The sequence below is a fragment of the Tachypleus tridentatus genome, chromosome 5 (assembly GCF_004210375.1).
Source record: "Tachypleus tridentatus isolate NWPU-2018 chromosome 5, ASM421037v1, whole genome shotgun sequence".
NCBI lineage: Eukaryota > Metazoa > Arthropoda > Merostomata > Xiphosura > Limulidae > Tachypleus > Tachypleus tridentatus.
Window position 1 is genome coordinate 58870722 of NC_134829.1, and position 19500 is coordinate 58890221.

The following is a 19500-nucleotide window of genomic DNA, read 5'->3' on the forward strand; positions in this document are numbered from 1 at the left end:
TTATGCAGAAACTTAAATAGCTATTTACATTTATGTACAAACAAATTAAATATAAACTGTGAAAACTTACAGCCCAATATTTTATCTGAACATTCATAACTATTATTGAAATTTAAGAGACTGTGGCTTTAGTTTAACAATTCACAAACGTTGTTTTCATGTTTTTTTATTATTTCCTTCTTTGCATCATTTACTTATTACAATGTATAATGTTAAAACTTGTTTATAATATTAAATAAAAGTAACGAAATGATTGTACATATTTTTCGCCCATTTATATGTAACAACTATTATACATTAAATGCTCATTTCGGTAATAATTGTGTGTTTGTTTATATTGTTTGTAATATAGCTCTAAGTATATTTACTGTCATGATATAGTCCAGCAATTCACAGTTGTTACACTGAGATTTACATGCGACATTTTTTACTGAAACGTATGATCTTCATGAACTTCTTCAATTTCTACGTTTAATGTGTTTGATAGTTGATTACTGAGCTTAAGCCACGTATTGGTTCTTCAATTATTACACATTGATAATTTTATTGTGCTTTGTCTACATGTTGAATTACGTATTAATTATACAACATTTTCAGTAGAATTGTTGTGATATGCCTATGACATATTCTGTTCTTATCTTACAGTTTATATTTATCGTTTTCAAATGGTACTCAGTGATTAACGTGTAATACTGTTAAGATATAATTTACATGCACCATTTTCGGTTATTAAAGTATTATTGACATGTGTCATCTTTCAGAGTGACGTGTAGCTGTTAGAGATTGCGTCACACTGATTGTTACAGTTTATGCCTGAGATCAATAAACTAAAATTTGAAATATATTTTTACTTTGTGTCCATCAGATATGCTAGAACTCTAAATAAAGATAGCTTAACTGACTCTCGACCATAGTTAACTAGTTCAAGTGTTTCACGTGCATGTATAGCGTGTCCTCTGCACAAGACTCTTTCCATCATCTGATAATGAATGAATGAATGTCGTCGATGTTTGGGTACATACCCTGGAGGGTCAGGTTCTCTAAGACTTCTTCCTCCAACATTTGATAACATGGAGACATGTTTTGTTTTTTGAAAAGGACGCCAGTCTAACATTGGAAGGTCGTGTTTTCAAAATCAAAGTTTCAGTTAGATTATTGTTGATTTGGCGCATCTTAAAAGTCGATCAAAATGTAAACAGGCAACTATGCTTTCAATCTCTTTTACAACTGAGCAACATTCTTGGAGTGTAAGTTAATAATCAACTAGAATTTTCTTATCATCAGTTTTACTATCATCAAATTCAATACACGTGCTCTGCCTGTAACTTTGTTGTTGCTCTAGCTGGAGTCGAAGATATTCTAATTTCGTGGTTGTTTGATCTAATTAATTCGTCCTGACAGAAAATGTCGGACAAAAACTTAATACAATTCATCACACGATAAAACGAATATTTTATTAGTTTAAGAAAGAAATGTTAAAACTAAACCGTCCTTAACTTTTAAATCCGATGTAGAATATCCACAATCACGAAAACTTCAGATTTTTACTCTCATGAGCTACATTTTTCAGGAAAACAATTTTCAACTAATAGCAGTACTGATACATTGTGCAGAATAATTCTAATATTTTAACTACCAAAACTGCCATCATGCTATTAAACATAGGAGGATAGATTCAGAAAATCAGATGCTTCATTATAAAGTGGTTATTTCTAATAATTTTTATATTTGATTAAATATTAATTTCACTATTTTAAGAGAATTGTTAGAAATATTGGACAAATTTAATAACTGTAAAGAGGGAGCTTTTATTTTATTGATCAAATGCCTGATCAGAAAATGTCAGTTGATAAATAATTTTGTTTGAATTTCGCATTAAGCTATACGAGGGCTATTTCCGCTAGCCGTCCTAAATATAGCAGTTAAAGACCCACCGACGATTGTAGGACTACTATTAGAAAAATAAATAGTGGTATTTAACATGACTTTATAACTTCCCAACCGACGAATGGGCGAGTATGTGACGTCGATTTGACTATGTGACCCTCAGATTATGGAACGAGCGTCCGAACCACCTAGCCAATTAATAAATTATGAAAATTTTGAAAATGTCGTCCAATTTGATAATACAAAAATATATTATTGTATTTACAATAAAATTAAGTAATCCACTTTCGTAGAAACGTTTATCATTTATACTCAAATAATCAGGTTGCTCCCTTACCTTCAGTCAAAACATAATCATATTCAAATAATGGCGTATTCCACTTACCTTGAACAAAATTATCTTCCTATTATGCTTCAAAATTTGAATTGTATTTTATTTATTATATTTTGACTTGTACAGTTATCAAACTTAAATTCAATAAAGCTTCTTTGTTTTGTATTTCATATGATTATTTTTCTTTTATATTTTATTTTGCACGTCTAGTTATATCAAAGACTATTGACGAAGAATAACGTTAATAAGTTTCAGATATTTCAAGTACTAATTTATTCTAATACTCGAGTCATCATTCAAAAGTATCATCTAAACTATTCAGTACAGGCTATAAATACATCTAGGTATTTATGTACACTATATAATATATTGTAGAGAAAATATCATTTTTCATGATGAAAATAACAAATCAAACAAGAAATCTTAGAAATGAAGTTTTCTCTCATTTTATTTTTCTTTACCTTAGGTACTTTTTTCTCATTTCTCCACAAATGTATAATTCACAGTAGACAAAAAAATAAAGGTTAACAAAATGTTCTCGCGCTTTCGTAAAGTACATTTTTTTAGTTGATTAACACAAAATTGGAGTTCGATTATTTAATCTATCGTTTCTTTATTCACTGAGAGAGCACGTCCTGGTGTTAGCGTACCTGGAAGGTTTATTATTCATTCCGCTGTTAAAAAATTTCTCTCACACTTTAGGAAAATGGATTCGCTACAAGAGGAACAGTAAAATTCCAATATTTGTAAAACAGTTGACAATGATTATCTTTTTTCCAGCTGTCTTTTCTCTAGTTCAAAATACAAAACTGCTGAGCTCACAAAGTACTTGCTCAGCTTTACGCTAAAATTGTGAAACAAACAAAAATACCTTCACTTCGTTCTTATGAGCCTAAAAACACACACCTAAGATTATTTATTATACTTTTCGTGATGACACCTTTGTATTTTATGTTTCATCAATCACTTCAAAAAGAAACATTCGAGGTTATTTCACCTTATTTATAAGAGAGCTTCTCTTTTCACTAAGGACATTTTTCATAAACTAAATTGTGACGGCGATATAATTTAGGAGTGTCTTTGAGATCTTATGAACATCATAATCCATGGTAAAAACTGTGTTTAACAATCGATTCTGCAAATTAAGCTCTAATCTAACTGTAATTAATATACTCACAAACGTAAATAACAATAAATATCTATTTTCCTTACTCCTTCAGCACCTTTATTTTGTACAATGTATCTTAATAAACAAATTGTAGATAATCGTTCTCTATCTCATCTTGTAATGACTGTAAGAGCAAATATACTATCTTACACTTAATAGCATAAAACTGAAATACAACAAAGATAAAATACACTGAGCCAAAATCTTAAGACCAATGAACATAAAGAAAAAATATGCATTTTGCGTTGTTAGACTCAACCACTAATTTGAGTAGAGCTTCGAAAGATGGAAATAAGAAAAGGAAAAAAAAAATTTTTAGCATTTACTAGGAAAATGTGAAAACTATGAAATAAGCCTAAATACTATCTGGTCAAATGTTTAAGACCATACCAAAAGAAGTTTTAAACAGGATAGGAAATGCCCAACAAAAGGTCTCAGTAGTGAGTTGCACGGCTGTTATTGCGAATAACTTCAAACATTTGCTTTGGCATGATTGACAAAAACGTTTGCAGAAGACTGACTGGAATGTTATTCCAAGTGGTGAAGATGACTTTACGAAGAGCATGCACTGTTTGAAATTGACGTCCATTTCTATAACTCCTTTGCCATCCACCCCAAACATTTTCATTGAGGTTCAGTTTGGACGAACACGTTGAATGGTCCAAAATAAACGCGTTATTCGCCATGAAAAGGTCCTTTGTCCTGCGGGTTGTGGATTTCAACGTTGTCCTGCTGAAAGATCCAGTCATTTTCACACAAGCGAGGGTATTCAGTCAATAAGGATGACTGCCAATATTGCCAGTTGCTGTTTGACGCGCCTGTATGACCTAAAGCTCCATTGTTTCATGGAAGGAGAAAGCACCCGGATCATGATGGAAGCTCCTTCACTGTGTCGTGTAGAAAATGTCTTCGGTGGGATATCCTTGTCGTGCCAATAACGTTTGAAGCCATCTGGATCACGCAGGTTAAATTTTTTCTCATTAGAGAACAAAACATTTTTCCACTTTTTACGTCCCATGTTTGGTGCTTCTCAGCAAAGTTTAAAAGAGCTGTTTTGTGGTGTGGAAGGAGGCGTGGCTTTGAACACGTTTACGTTTTCTAAAGCCTTTCTCTTGTAAATGCCGTCTTATTGTTTTGAGCTGCATTCTGCGTCCGATAGGCCTTAATCTGGTTTTACGATTGCCTGGTGTTGTCTTGCCTGACAAACCGTCGAATCCTACTGCTCAACGTTAGCGAAATGTTTTTGGTCAACCACTTGAAATTCACGTTCCGATCAAGGTCTTTTAAATATTTGCAACAGTAGTTTTACTACGTTCAATCTCACAAGCAATGGCACGTTGAGAGAGACCTTGCTTTAATATATATACATTTGTTTATCAGATCTCTGGATTCTATCAGAACATGACGTGTATAAAATTCAACTTGTTACGTATTATTCTTTATCCTTGACGAGTCTCCTCTTTATTACGTTACTTACTTTACGTTGTACTGATTCAAATCAGTACAAATATGAATTTGAAAATAGAAGATAAATAAATGTTAATACGTATTAAATTTATGATATTTTGTAACAAGTTTGAAACAAACAATGTTCTTTTAAGACAAATATATTTTAATACAAAAATTATAACGTATGAAAACCGTTATCACTAAGAGTTATTACAAATGCTGGATTAAAACAACAGTTTTATAAACTTGTAGACGTTAATACTGCTAGTCTTCGTTTAAGCTATTTAGTTTGATTGGCTGAACATCCTTACAAGCTGAATTTTTCCGCCTCATATATTTAACATTTTCGAAGTAATAAAAATGTAAAAGTTGATTAACTGAAGTTGAACTGTTTGTAATGCCTAATATCTATAAATGCTGCTAGCCAAATTGTGTAGTTTTCCGTTTAGTTAGGGCTAACCACAGTTCTAATGTTGCATTCTGATGGTGACTAACAACATTCTTTACGTAGTACTGTCTCTCGGTTTTATATGAATCAAGTGTCGTTCGAAGTTTCAAGAATGTTCTAGCGTTTTCGTAAAAGAAATTTTGTGTACTACTCTCAAGAGTGTGTTTGTGTTTGTGTGTTTTCTTTTAGGAAAGCCACAAAGGCTATCTGCTCAGCCCACCGAGGGGAATCGAACCCTGATTTTAGCGTTGTAAATCCGGCATCTTATGGGTTTATCTTTACTATTTTCGAAAAAGCTGATATCCTACAAAGCTATGTGTAGCAAGAGATGTAAGACCTGTGGGCATCAAATAATATTGTTGTTTCCGGAGGTGTTAAGATTCGTATGCTGAGTCATGTATATATTTGTATGGCTCTTATAATTGTGGTAAACTTTATATCCACAACTCATAAAACACCCACAGATAAAGTATTTATACATCTTTGTAAAACAGATACGATCCGTCAGACACCTAGAGATTTTGGAAGAAAACAGAGCGTATTTTGAAAAGCACTTAGTTTTCTATTGATTTTTTTTTAATTTCGCTCAAAACTACTTAATTGTTATCTGCGATAGATATCCCTAATTTTGCAGTGTAAGACTAGAAGGAAGGCAGCTAGTCATCACCACTCGCCGCCAATTTGGGTTACTCTTTTACCAACATTTTACCATGATTGACCGTCATATTATAACGGTCGCACGGCTGAAAGGTTGAGTATTTTTGGTGTCACCGGGATTGGAACCTCAGATTACGTGTCGAACACCTTATCCCACCTGGCCATGCTCGACCTTGAGTCGAACACCTTAACCCTCGTGGCCATGCCGGACCTTTTCTATTGAAAAGACTAATAACTACTTTAAAAATTTAGTGGAGCTTTTACGTTACTTTGTGTTTTCCGTCTTTTACAGGTTTTCTTTCATTTTCTTAAATAGTGTGATTAAGTTTTCTCTTACATATATCTTCTAGTTAAATTTAAATCAATATTTATCGTTACTAACTTTAATTGTCCTGTGGTCTTTATTTTATAACTTTAATCATCAAAGTATAAATTACTATAATTATATCTCATTTCTATAATTATGTAGTGTACATTCGAATTTTGTCTCTATCATCTCACTTGCAAGGACTGGAATGCACTTTTATCTTTTCACCAAAAACACTAACATCTGTACAGTTTATCAAAGTACATGTTTTGTCTTTATTGAGGGTACAAACATTGATATATTCACTCCTTTATTGATGAATCTACTGTTTCTTACTTCTCATCCGACTTATATTCCTGATGATAAAAAATAATGGTAATTTAAATAATGATGATTTTCAAAACCAAGTGTAGATGTTTCTCAAGGCCGTTAATAGTGTAGTGTCGCATATTTTACTGTACACATTATTAACAACACATAGACAATATATATAGTTTGATTCGAATTTTAGCATAAAAGGCAACTGTATTTTCATCTGCACATTTTGTTTTTCATACTTTGACTGTCTCAAAGAAGGAACGCCAGTAGTTACATAGTAGGCTGAGCTTTGTTTGTGTGTAATTTTACCCGTTTAGGTTGTGGTAACCTTCGATTTTGGTTTTAATCGTTGTAGTTGTTACTGTGTGTTTTCTTTATTAAGTGGATTATTTTCATTTTCTATAATCGATATCGCGGGAAAAAGATGCAGTTTCGGTTTGTTTTGTGTTACACAGTTGCAATGGCAACTTCAGACGAAACGTTAAAAATTGTGATGTCTGTCATGCCCCATCTTATCGCTTGCTGTATACTGAAGTATATTTAGAATCTGAGAACGTAGAGAATCAAATTAATTTTATTTTCTATATAAGTTATTCACGCGTGCAGAATTAAACATTGAATAGCTCTATATATTATGCTTTAATTAAGATAATTTTGAATCTGCCAAGGATTGTTGTGTGAAAGTACAGTCATGGTCTAAGGAATATTAAATGCAGAAATGTGTCTTGTATTAATTTATATGTGTTTTTTGTTTAGAATTAAGCACAAAGCTACACAATGCTCTGCCACCACGGGTATAAAATTGAAAACTATAAATATTATTATTTGCCTGACACTGATAATATCATAAGCAATTTATTTCAAAGTTAACATTTCTTAGAAGTTTGGTAAATACATTAGAAAAGAGGGATATCAAGAAGAAAAGTCACAATTCTTGTACTGAGGGAAGTTCATGTTGATTTAATGTTGCTTTATAAAATTAAGGACTGAAACCTCATGTGTTATTAAAATTTGGATTATTAACTACGTTTGTCTGATGAACTTATCCATACACCATAACAAGGAAGTAGTTCAATTAAATTTAAAATGTGACTCACTAAAACACCATGACATTCACAAAAATAAATTAAACAAAGGTGGAAATATACACAACAGTAAAGTTAAAGGTCTCTTCCTAGCAATTAGTCAGGAACTTAATAATAAATTACAATACAAGCAAGTCTTGATATTTGACTTTGATATGACTATGCAATAAACACATCTGATAGCCACACATACCTAATGTCTTGAAACAGAGATCTCAAGTGATGAAAATTATAGAGAAAGAAAATAATTACTGAATAGAAACACAATCACAATCGTACATCTTATGCTGTGTTTAAAATATATTTTCTGTAACTGACTAACTTTTATCTACCTCTGAAATATAATGAGTAATTTTACATGGTTTTGAGGTCAGTCTTCCAAAAATCTTTGATAACCTAAAACAAGACATTTCTTCCTCTTCAAAACTCATACAAGCACAAAATGACATAATTTGTAAAATATAAAATGCCAAAGGAAAAGAAGCTGTATGTGTCCAAAACCCTTTGTCTCTCAACTACAGAATTAGCACACAATTTAAAAAGTTTGGTTATTCTATAGCCGTAAAATAAATCTCCAGAAAAATTTGTGGATGGTCTAAGGAATATTAAATGCAGAAATGTGTCTTGTATTAATTTATATGTGTTTTTTGTTTAGAATTAAGCACAAAGCTACACAATGCTCTGCCACCACGGGTATTCAAACCTGGTAGTTAGCAGTGTGATTCTGCAAACATACCGCTGTTCCATTGGGGACATGTTTGTGAATTTGTTCAATTGTCCACATACCTTTCCCACACTTTTGAAGATGGCAAAACAAAATGTTTTGAGTGAGATTCAGGTTGACGCAAGTGGGGTCATTATCCATATGGTATAGCCACCCCCACCCCTCTCACTAAGAGAACATAAAATGCACCAGAAGGTTAAATAGAGTATAATAGTAGTCTAGGAGCAGGTGTTTCAGGGATCTTTACCTGATTCTGGTATTGATTTTGTGTTCCTAGTCCCCTCATTGATTTATATGACTCTCACAAGTTAAAGGTGCAAAATGTGGGGCACGTACTGAAGGATCATGGGTGGATGTTCTAACAATATTTCATCATGGGTTTAATCCCTTCTTCAAGTAAGATATAAATTTCTTGTACATTGGAGTCTCTACAAATCATGAGAGTGCTTTAGAGCACAACAGTACAGACCAGATATTCTATGCTTGTTCTAAAACTAAGCTTAACTAACTTTATGGATTTGTTGAATTTTCTTGAATTATTCCTGTGGATGATCTGTTAAAAAGTGATTTTTCAACAGGACAACTGTTTTTAAACACTAAGTGGAACTTTTTCCAATTCACTCTGAGGTTCATCTTCTACAATCTTCACAATTTGATGAAAGATAAAACTTCATTGTCAAAAAATGAAAATCTAATTTTCAATAAAAATGAGATAAACCTGGAATTTATTTCAGATTTATTCAGGAAATATAAATGTCACATTAACAGTTCATTAGTTGGAAAAGTTCTATTCCATTCTTTTTGCATAAAAACAATTCCAGTATTGTTGCACAGGCTTTAATAATAAAACACTGACTGCAAGTTAAAAAAAAATGTAGCAGGAAGGCCAATCATAAATATGAATACAGGATATCTGTTGTTTTCACTCCAAAATATATAGAAAAAATAAGACTTGTATGTAAGAACAACAGTTTACTGTAACAAAAATTTTGCTAACAATATTCTTCATTATAATTAATTTATGTATATTTTGTTTCTATATAAATTAAAACTTCTTTTATTTATATGTGTTATTTGAATATGATATATTTAACAATACTTTTCAATACTTATGGATTTGAGTTACATTTGACCCACTTGGATATTTTACTATTATTATTGTACACTCTCAAGACATAAAAAAGACTTGTATAAGGTTTTCATACACAAAAATTGCCATAATTTGTGACCAAATACAACTGAATCCAGCATGCATGTAACTCATCCATTCGATTGACCTGATATTGAAAGAGGAATATTTGATAAAATATCAGATGCATGTACATGAAACATAGCAAGCTTTTAATAAAACATACAAGTCTGTTATGCACAAAAATCCAGATGAGTCACAAATATATGTTTGCAAATTGATAATATCTGTATGACTATGATTAACATATCAAAGCACATGGCAATACTCATGTGAAAACAAGGTTTCTTTTATCATTGTATAATTTCCATATTGTATTTGCACAGCCTTTGAAATGCATATCTAAAGTTTTTGTAAATACTACCATATACATTACACCTGTTACTTACTTTCCTCTACCATGAAATGTTTCTAAATCAGTGACAAATGATAAAATAAATATATATTTAATAACTGACACCAAATACAAAATACTATATTGAATGGTACTCTAAAAAGTAAAAAAATACGAGTTTTAACACCTACACATACAAATAGGCCTAATATGAAAACATTTGCAGGAATGAAGACAATATCTAAAAATACCATAATAAACTTCTGAGACATATGATGAGAACTGAATTGTGTAATAATGAGTCTTCAAATACAAAAAAAAACAAACCATAAAAGAAACAAGAACTGGTTAATTGTATTCTTAACGGATGACACTTTCTTAACAAATAAGGACCTATACTTTGGGATGAACAGAAAATTCTAACATATTGCTAAGTGTAAAATTTTATTGATAAATGTGCTTTATTCTGTGGAGCTGTTGTACTCCCACAAATCTACTCATTTAAGAATATACAACTTAACATTTTAAGAACAGTAAAAAGAAATAAACAGAATTGCAAGTTTTGAATGTTTAATGTATTCTAATTACGTATACCAAAAGTGAAGATTACATTGCTTATTTATACTTCAGTTTTTCTTACAAAGTGTGAGTCACAGTCCAGACATGATAGAAATGTTTTTTAACAAGGTATAATAAATCAGAAGTACATAAAATGAAAATCTTCAGTAAAATTACAACAGCAATGTAATACTGAATAACAATACAGAACATATATAACCCTCAAGGTCTTATCTAGTCAATATAATTTTTGTCACATTTCATGTAAATGTGATTTTACTGCTACAACTTGTTGTTGAGGCGAACAAGATTCAACATGAAGATGCCACAGAAAAGAAGCTGCATAAATCTGGATATCTTGTGTGAAAACAGAAAATGTCAGGATGTTTGAGACAAATGTAATAAGTTAAAGGTGGTGAAGTCTGAGGGTACAGGGTCATTCCATGTCAAATCATCTACAATTTGGAAATTTTCCAGGTGACCCCTTCAGAATGCCTTGAAAACCTTCACATATGCTCATCTACCCATATAATGAAATATTGCCAAATATTAGATCAATATCTTTAATAGTTTCTGATTTACAGCACTGTAAAATTTAGTTAATTTGTGTTTATTTGTGACAAATTGTTTTCGGCAAACTTAGCCACTTAAAGCTGCAACAGTAATGGTGGTAGAAAGCTGAAATGTGCTGCACTGACTGAATTAATTTCACAAAATTCAAAAATGGTCTCAAACCAAGTTTATCTCTCTGAGGATTTGCATAGTGAGGCTGTAAACTCACCTGAAAACCAAAAATCATAAAAAACTGGTTTATTTAAGAAGTCATAGCTCTTAAGACATAATATGATACAAAGCTGAATTTTGTTTTCAAATTTCCTATGACATATCAGTTGATAAATCAGCAATTGTTGAAGTTAAAGTCTATTAGATCTCCTGTAAAAAATGTAGTTGCATGCAACTTTGTATGATTTAGCTAAAATAGCCCTACTTCTGGCCTCAGTTTGACCATGTCACCAGTTATTCAGCCTTTTCAGATTTTACCATATATTCTTACATCTCTGAATATGATTAACAAAAAAAAAATCAGGATGGTGTTCAACCTACTTTTGAGTTATAATTTTTAAAGTATCCTGTGACCATATGTTTTTACTTGAAAAACAACTTCAATTCAGGTGTGTTACTGTGTGCAAATATATCCATACAATTTTGAAATAATTTATGAATACCATTGAAATATTCTTATCAGCCTTTACCATATATTCTTACATCTCAGAACATGATCCTCAAAAGTTCAAGGTTGTGCAAATTAATAAATTATCAAATTTTAAGTGTCTCTGATATGTACCATTGGGCAAAGGACCACATTCAGGGCATTCAGTTCTTTATGGTCAATCAGGAATCAGTCCCAGAATTGTGTAAAGTTTGATCTACTTGAGCACTTCAAAATGCAAAACTGTGGCAGGTATTAGGTAACATCATAGCTTTATTCTACCAACAAATTGTATATGAGAAGGATATCAGATGATGATGTGTACACAGTTGTAACTGTTGGTAGTAACAGTGAAAGTGATGCTGCAGCAGCTCAAATAGGGTCTAATGATAGCAATGACAATTATCAGCCAGGGAAATATGTGGCATGCTTATACGATCATGAATGGTATGTGAGAAACATAAAAGACAGATCAGATGAACATTCCGTTGTGTTGGTGTCATTTATGAAGAAATCAAGAAACAAACTGTTCTCATGGCCTGCAAGGTCACATAAAGATGAAACTGGATTCCTTTCCAACATATTCTTTGTCTGATCAGTGCACCTACCTTGCATGGCAGTAGTGCTCACCACTATGTTCTAAGTCAAAGTGATCTCAACATAACCAAACTCAAATTTTAGAAATTTATTCAAGCTGTGTCAACAAATCAATGTTTATTTGATGTTGTTAAGGCTAATTTATCACCAAAGCAGTTTTTGAAACATTTCATTGTCATGATTATTGCAGTTTGGTGTGACTATAATCTTTCTCAGTTATCCCCTGTTGTAGCACTGTCCTTTTTGTGTCTGATTTACTTTTGTATTTATTATATTATGAATCTTAAATTCAGCCATATCTGCATAACTGTAATGCATACACAATATATTTGCATTGTCATGTGATCTAACTAGTTATGCCAGTAAACTTGTTCAGAAATGAATTAAATCTTTCTTGTTTCATACAACTTCATTATTTAACATTGTGAAAGGCTGGTTACAATATTTCAGTGGGATTCATAATATTCTGACAGGTATTTTTCAAAATTGTATGGATATATTCGCACACATTAACACACCTGAACTGAATTGTTTTTCAATAAAAAATGTATGGTCAGAGGATATTTTAAAAAATTATAACTCAAAAGTAGGTTAAACACCATCCTGATTTTTTTTGTAGATCATATTCAGAGATGTAAGAATATAAGGTAAAAATCTGAAAAGGCTGAATAACTGATGACATGGTCAAACTGTGACCAGAAATAGGGCTATTTTTAGCTACATTATAAAAAGTTGCATGCAACTACATTTTTTTACAGGAGATCTAACAGACTTTTATCTACAACAATTGCTGATTTATCAACTGATATGTCAGGAAATTTGAAAACAAAATTCAGCTTTGCAGCATATTAAGTCTTAGAGATTAAATAAATAAACCAATTTTTTTATAATTTTGGGTTTTCAGTTGATGGTACAGCCTCACTATACAAATCCTCAGAGAGATAAACTTCGTTTGAGACCATTTTTGAATTTTGTGAGATGAATTCAGTCAGTGTAGCAAATTTCAGCTTTCTACCACCATTACTCTTGCAGCTTTAAGCAGCCAAAGTTCCCCAAAAATGAATTCACCAAAAATAAAAAATTAAATTTTACAGTGCTGTAAATCAGAAACTATTAGAGATACTGATCTAATCTTTGGCAATATTTCATTATATGGGTAAATGAGCACATGTGAAATTTTTCAAGGAATTCTGTGGGGGTCACCTGCAGCCCCCTGGATGATTTGACATGGAATTACCCTACAGTTATCTGATCCTCATCTGAATAACAAGAAGTAAAAGGAAGCTGTTGGAAATGCTGAACAAAATCTTCCAAATACACAACAAGTTGAGAAAATAAGTTAGCAAAGCAAGAGGCCATACGTCCAGGCTCTAAGGTAGAAAATGTAGAACAAAGCCAGCCACTTCCTGCACAATAACAGCAATGCTGCATATAATAAAATAACTTAAACAGGAAACTAATTTTGCATTATATTATTTACAAGCCCAATACCAAATCGACTGCATTAACTTCATTTACCCCCCATCCTTCTGTTAACAAACATTAAAAATGTTAAAATTACTTCAGTAAAGACAAAGTTAATACTCATTTGAGATTTAATATGAAATATTAAGGCATATCATAACACAAACAAGATACTAATTTTCTAGTATATGATTGTAAACAGCAATATAAGAAGAACTGACAGCCATGATCAGAAAACTTTGAAATTAAAACAAATTTTAAAAAAAATTCACATTATAAAAATATTCAGCCTAGATCTTATTTATATACATACATATATTTGTGTTCTTTAACTGTGAAAGAGATCTTAAGACAGACTTTATAGTAGTTTAAGCACTCAACTTTTGTTAATTTTATGGGGCTATGAGTATATGTCAGATATTTTAATGAGTGTCTTTCATAATAATTTTGAAATATTAAGACCTGATTCAAAACATCAACAAAATCAACAACTAATAAAACTACTGTAATAGCAGCTAATATAACACAATTTAACAACCATGTATACACATAAAACAAAAGAGAAAATCTTAACCTTTCTGGGTAACAAACTTTTAATACTTAAAATAAATATGAACCAAGGTATCATTCAATTTACTACTTGTCATTAAATTATAACAGTTTCATGGAATTTTGTCTTTCACTTGTAATGCTGGTCAAGGATAAATACTAAAGGAACAAAGCTAAACATTTTATCCTTAAATATACATCATACATATGACATGTTTAGTTATGTTTTATTCAACCATAGCAAACATGGATTTGTATAAAATTTAAGAAGAATAAGTTTTATCAGAATGATTATATTTTTATTTCAAAATATAGCTTAGGGTTTATATTTAATTATAAGGTCTATGTTTGCAAAACAATATTGGTAGTTTAGCATTAAAACACAGTTGTCAATGCTAATAAAACCAAGGCTAGCAAACTCTATTACTGTAGAAAACAAGGTTATTTTGAGTATCAAACATTTTACTTTTTATACTAAAATAAATATAACTGCAATAATGTCAGTGCAAAAACAAGTAATTATGAAAATGTTTAATATTTGCTTAAATGTTGTTGTTTCTTTACATTAAGCTACAGAAACAAGCACAACAAATACTGCAGAATAGTTTTTACAAATAACATTATAACTAAGTGTGCTTGTTATATATATACCTATGAGTGTTATAAATAAACTGATTTGAACTCTGTTATAGACAAGTATAATGTATTAATATCACGTTAAGTAAATGAGGCCTTTTGACTTTCAAGAAAGAAATTAATGCAACACCATAATTAGATAACTATCATAAGTGTATTTGTATATATCATCTTGCATATTTAAATTTGTACTAATTTTGACTAAATATGTTTTACTTGGGGTTGTTTGCATCAATGGTAATCAGATTTATTGAGTAACAACAGGCAATCTCTGATATTTTGACAAAAACTGCTATAAACTTGCATTTGATGTCAGATGGTAGATCTTTTATAGTTTTATATTTATCATATCATGATACATAAGCCACAGTAAGATAAATACATTGCAACACACAAAATCTGTACTACACCTCTAATTAAATGAGGTAAAACAAATATTTTTCAAACAACATACACAACCATCTTAACAAAAGAACATTTGTGATAAATAATAAGTCATTTACTTGAATTTAACACAGTTCAACCATTCCATCCAAAAAAAAAGACTTTGAAATTGTTAAATTTACAACACTAAAGATGAAACTAACAATTCCAAAACTAGTTAAACGCTACCTGTCATAACATCTTTGCCGTCAACATCTTGTAGAGTCGTTTTCACTTATAATTTGTTTTGGGACCTTAATTCTTGTATTTTTGATTCAAGCAGACAAATTTGGTAACATATGTTTTATGTGACTTTGAAATAACCATAATTCGTTATCTATTCCACCATATAAATTTTCAAATACGTTTAATAATCATTTGACAAACCTCAACTACTGTTTTTCTCTATACACAATTGCAACCATTTTTCATTATAAGTAACTTTAACGTGGGTATTATAGTAACTTGTGAATGAGAGTAGAGAAGAATATGTTAACTCCATTACATCTGCAATATCCACTATTATCGAGGACCTCTGTATAATACCAGGACTCCACAGTTTCACTGACACACGACAGATCTAGTAGTTATTGAAATACTGTTCATATTGTTATACTGTCTGAACAATAATTGTTTTAGTGTGGATCGTGATATTTATCAATTTTATCTCAGTTGTTAACCATTAACATTAAGGTACTGATTTATCAATATAACACAATTCATTTAAATAAATATTGATCTTCTCTCATACAAGTCACTTTTGTGTAAATATACTATGACAAATTAATTATTTGTAAGTATTGCTTCTATTCCAGTGACTTTGCCCCGCAGAAGAAATCATTGAAGGAGAGGATTGAGGACGGGTTTAGAAGAGTTTTTTGTTGTAAGCATCAAACCAAGCAGGAAAGAGTCTGGTGTCACGACTCGTAAGTTCTAGGTTTTTATGAATTAACTAGGATACCGTATTTTCATACTACATATACTCAACGTAATGTATAGCTTTACGAAAAAGTCTGACTGAACTTATCGCTTCTTACGGCCCTTTTAGAAACCTACATTTCTTACTACACATATCCATGTAATCGTTTTTCACAGTGTACAGTTTAGCCGAAGGATAAACACTAAAGCTTTTGCGATAAGTGGCTTTGTGGACAACGTTGTGTGCCTTTTGTGTATTTTTCTGATCCGAGTGAAAGCTATACTGACTATTTAACTCTATTTTACCTGAGACTAAATATCTAGAGGGTGAATAACTTGAACATCCAATTGACATTTAGTAGGCGTTTTCTTTTTGTTTTTGTATGAAACTCTCGTACATTTCATCACGAATATTCTCTGGTTGAAAACTGAGAGTTCTTAATTTCTCAACTCTCCTGGAAAGTCTCTCAGTAGCTTGATACCGATATTTTCAATTGATGGGTATTTTATGCTCACAAGGGCTAAATGGCAAGTCAGAATCACTTAACATTCCTAATTCTAAACAACTGACCAACTACTCATTACCATAAGAAACTTTAGCCGTCTGTTAGACCCGAAGAATGGGAATGACTGCCATTACTATAACCCGAGCACAACCGAACTTACGGGCTGTATTCAGCTGCATTGTGGCTCGAATATTAGACACTGAGAAACGCAACACTGCATACTGAATATCAGTTATTGCTGGCCCGTCCAAGTAGAATATAATAAGTATAAATTAATGTTATCTTTTAATCTCTGAAAGGATCTGTTTGAAGGAAGAGTGATGTGAAAAATGTAACAGATTTTAACATGTCCCTAGGGTAATCGACGATTTCTAATTTAAAATACGTTTATATTAAACACTAACTTGTATTGACTTTGTACATCATACAGCTTCGTTGGACTTCTTTGAAAAACCATGTCGTAGTTTCTTTTTTGTTTATTTCTTACTATCATCCGCGTGGCATGACAGTAATTGGATGTCTCACCTTTTTAATTTATGCTTGTATAAAAGGGAAACAACAATCTGTGCTTTAACAACATTTTTTCTCTCCAAAACACACTCTAGTAGCAATGAAGAGATTGAATGGGATAGCTCATCCGTTTGGAATTACACGATTGGTCGTGTTGTTGAATTTAAAAAAGATGAAAAACGTGTTGCAGAGATATTAAAGTCTAAGAACAAACCTCACGGATTTTGTATTGGTAAGAAGATGTTAAAGAACAGTAATGGTTAGCAGTCTCTTGTTTGTATCAGAATAGCGTTTCTTTTATTATTATTATTACAGTAAAAGATGACCTGGAGAGATCACCCATTTTAATCACTTACACCACTTTATGGTAATGTGTTGTCTGTCTATAACGTAGTTACTAGACACTAAAATGTTGTCACTTAAGAAACGCTTAACATTGCAATTTGTTCTGCCGTGACGTTAGTGAATCGTGCACATGCCACGAATTACGAGAATAATAATACAATCTGTAGAATACAACACAGCATGAAGTAAGAACTTGAAAAGCAAGAAATTAAAATATTTGTGACGATTCATTTAGATTTTATCTGTTCTTGGTACAAAACACGTCAGAAGTCCCTTCACCAAACATCAAGATGATTAATATATGTCGTTAGTGCAAATCTAGTTTGTTTGTTTGCTGCTGAATTTCGCGAAAAGCTACACGAGGGCTATCTGTGCTACCCGTCCCTAATTTAGCAGTGTAAGACGAGAGGGAAAACAGCTAGTCATCACCACCCACCGCCAACTCTTGGGCTACTCTTTTATCAACGAATAGTGGGATTGACCGTCACATTATAACGCCCCCACGGCTGAAAGGGCGAGCACGTTTAGCGCGACGGGAATGCGAACCCGCGACCCTCAGATTCCGAGTTGCACGCCTTAACACGCTTGGTCGTGCCGGGCCGAGTGCAAATCTAAAGAAAGATGATAGGATTAAGAGTTCAATTTTTATTTTTAAATTAATTAATTATAGGGGAAACAACAATATCATGGCATAATCCGGCAGAAAATAACGTGACGGTTAATTTAAAATTACGATAACAACAGTTTTGAACTGATGATGATGATGTCGTATTAAAGGTCCATATGATTTAGTTAGTAAAGTCAGGATTTACTTGGTGTAGAAGTTGTTGTTATTGTATTTTGAATTTAATTATTTAGTCAAGCAGGTTTTGCATCGTAACTGAAACAATTTTATCTTAACGTTTAAAATTTCACTTCAATAGTTTTAAGCCCGACTTGGCCAGGTGGTTAATACATTGAAATCGTAATCCCAAAGTTTCGAGTTCGAATCCCTGTCGCGCCAAACATGTTTGCCCTTTCTGCTGTGGGGACGCTATAATTTGAGGTTCAATCCCTTTATTCGTTGATAAAAGAGTAGCCAAAAAGTTGGCGGTGGGTGGTGATAACTAGCTGCCTTCCCTCTAGTCTTACACTGCTAAATTAGGGACGGCTAGCAAAGACAGTTTTGGTGTATCTTTGCACGAACGTAAAAAAAAGAAAAGGACAATACGATGTAGTTATTAAAGTCATAGTTTACCTCGTGTAAAAGCTGCTGTTATTGTGTTTTGAATTTAATTATTTAATATAGCAGATTCCTTACTAGATATCAAAGCAAAACTAGTTTAGATGTTATTTAATTTTGTAGAAATCAGTATTTTTTATCTTGACTTAGGTGAATCTTGGCCAATCAATGATACAATCTGGAATGAAGAAGAAGAATCAGTTCCTTCCGGGATTTTCATACCCAAAAGGTATGTATTCTCAAGTTCCTACCGGGATTTTCATACCCAATAGGTATGTATTCTCAAATAAATCCTGACTTTTATCTAAGTGGTTGCCAGGACGCTCTGCTCACAATACCCAGAAAGCTGTTTTGAGCACCTGTCACACCAAACACATTCAACCTATTTGGTCGAAAGAGAAAATTAAAATATGACAGTCTATTTCATTATTCGTTGATCTAAGAGTAACCCAATAGTTGACAGTGTAAGGTGTTGACTTGGTGTCTTTCCTTTAGACTACAATTGCTGAAAATATGGTTGGTGTATACAGCCTACGTGTTGTTTCGCGCAAAATTTAAAAGAAACCAAATCAAATAGACTAAGTATCGAAAAAAAAATTAAAATTATAAAAATATTTTAAAATAGTTTCTCAGCAAATATGTAACAGTTCATGTATATTATA

At 31.9% G+C, this 19500-nt stretch overlaps 1 protein-coding gene across 2 annotated transcripts; it reads left to right on the top strand.

Annotated features, from left to right (window-relative positions):
• The first annotated feature begins 16150 nt into the window (after positions 1 to 16150).
• LOC143251234 (uncharacterized) lies at positions 16151 to 19166 on the top strand. Of its 2 annotated transcripts, XR_013028543.1 has the most exons (3): positions 16151 to 16263; positions 17367 to 17503; positions 18989 to 19166. XR_013028543.1 is itself a non-coding variant. In XM_076502685.1 (2 exons), exons 1-2 carry the CDS (start codon positions 17278 to 17280, stop codon positions 19108 to 19110), a joined length of 348 nt encoding a protein of 115 aa, XP_076358800.1. In that variant the 5' UTR covers positions 17225 to 17277; the 3' UTR covers positions 19111 to 19166. The 2 variants fall into 2 exon arrangements, 1 of the variants encoding a protein (XP_076358800.1); XM_076502685.1 differs by lacking the exon at positions 16151 to 16263 and having other exon boundaries at positions 17225 to 17503.
• The last annotated feature ends 334 nt before the right edge of the window (positions 19167 to 19500 follow it).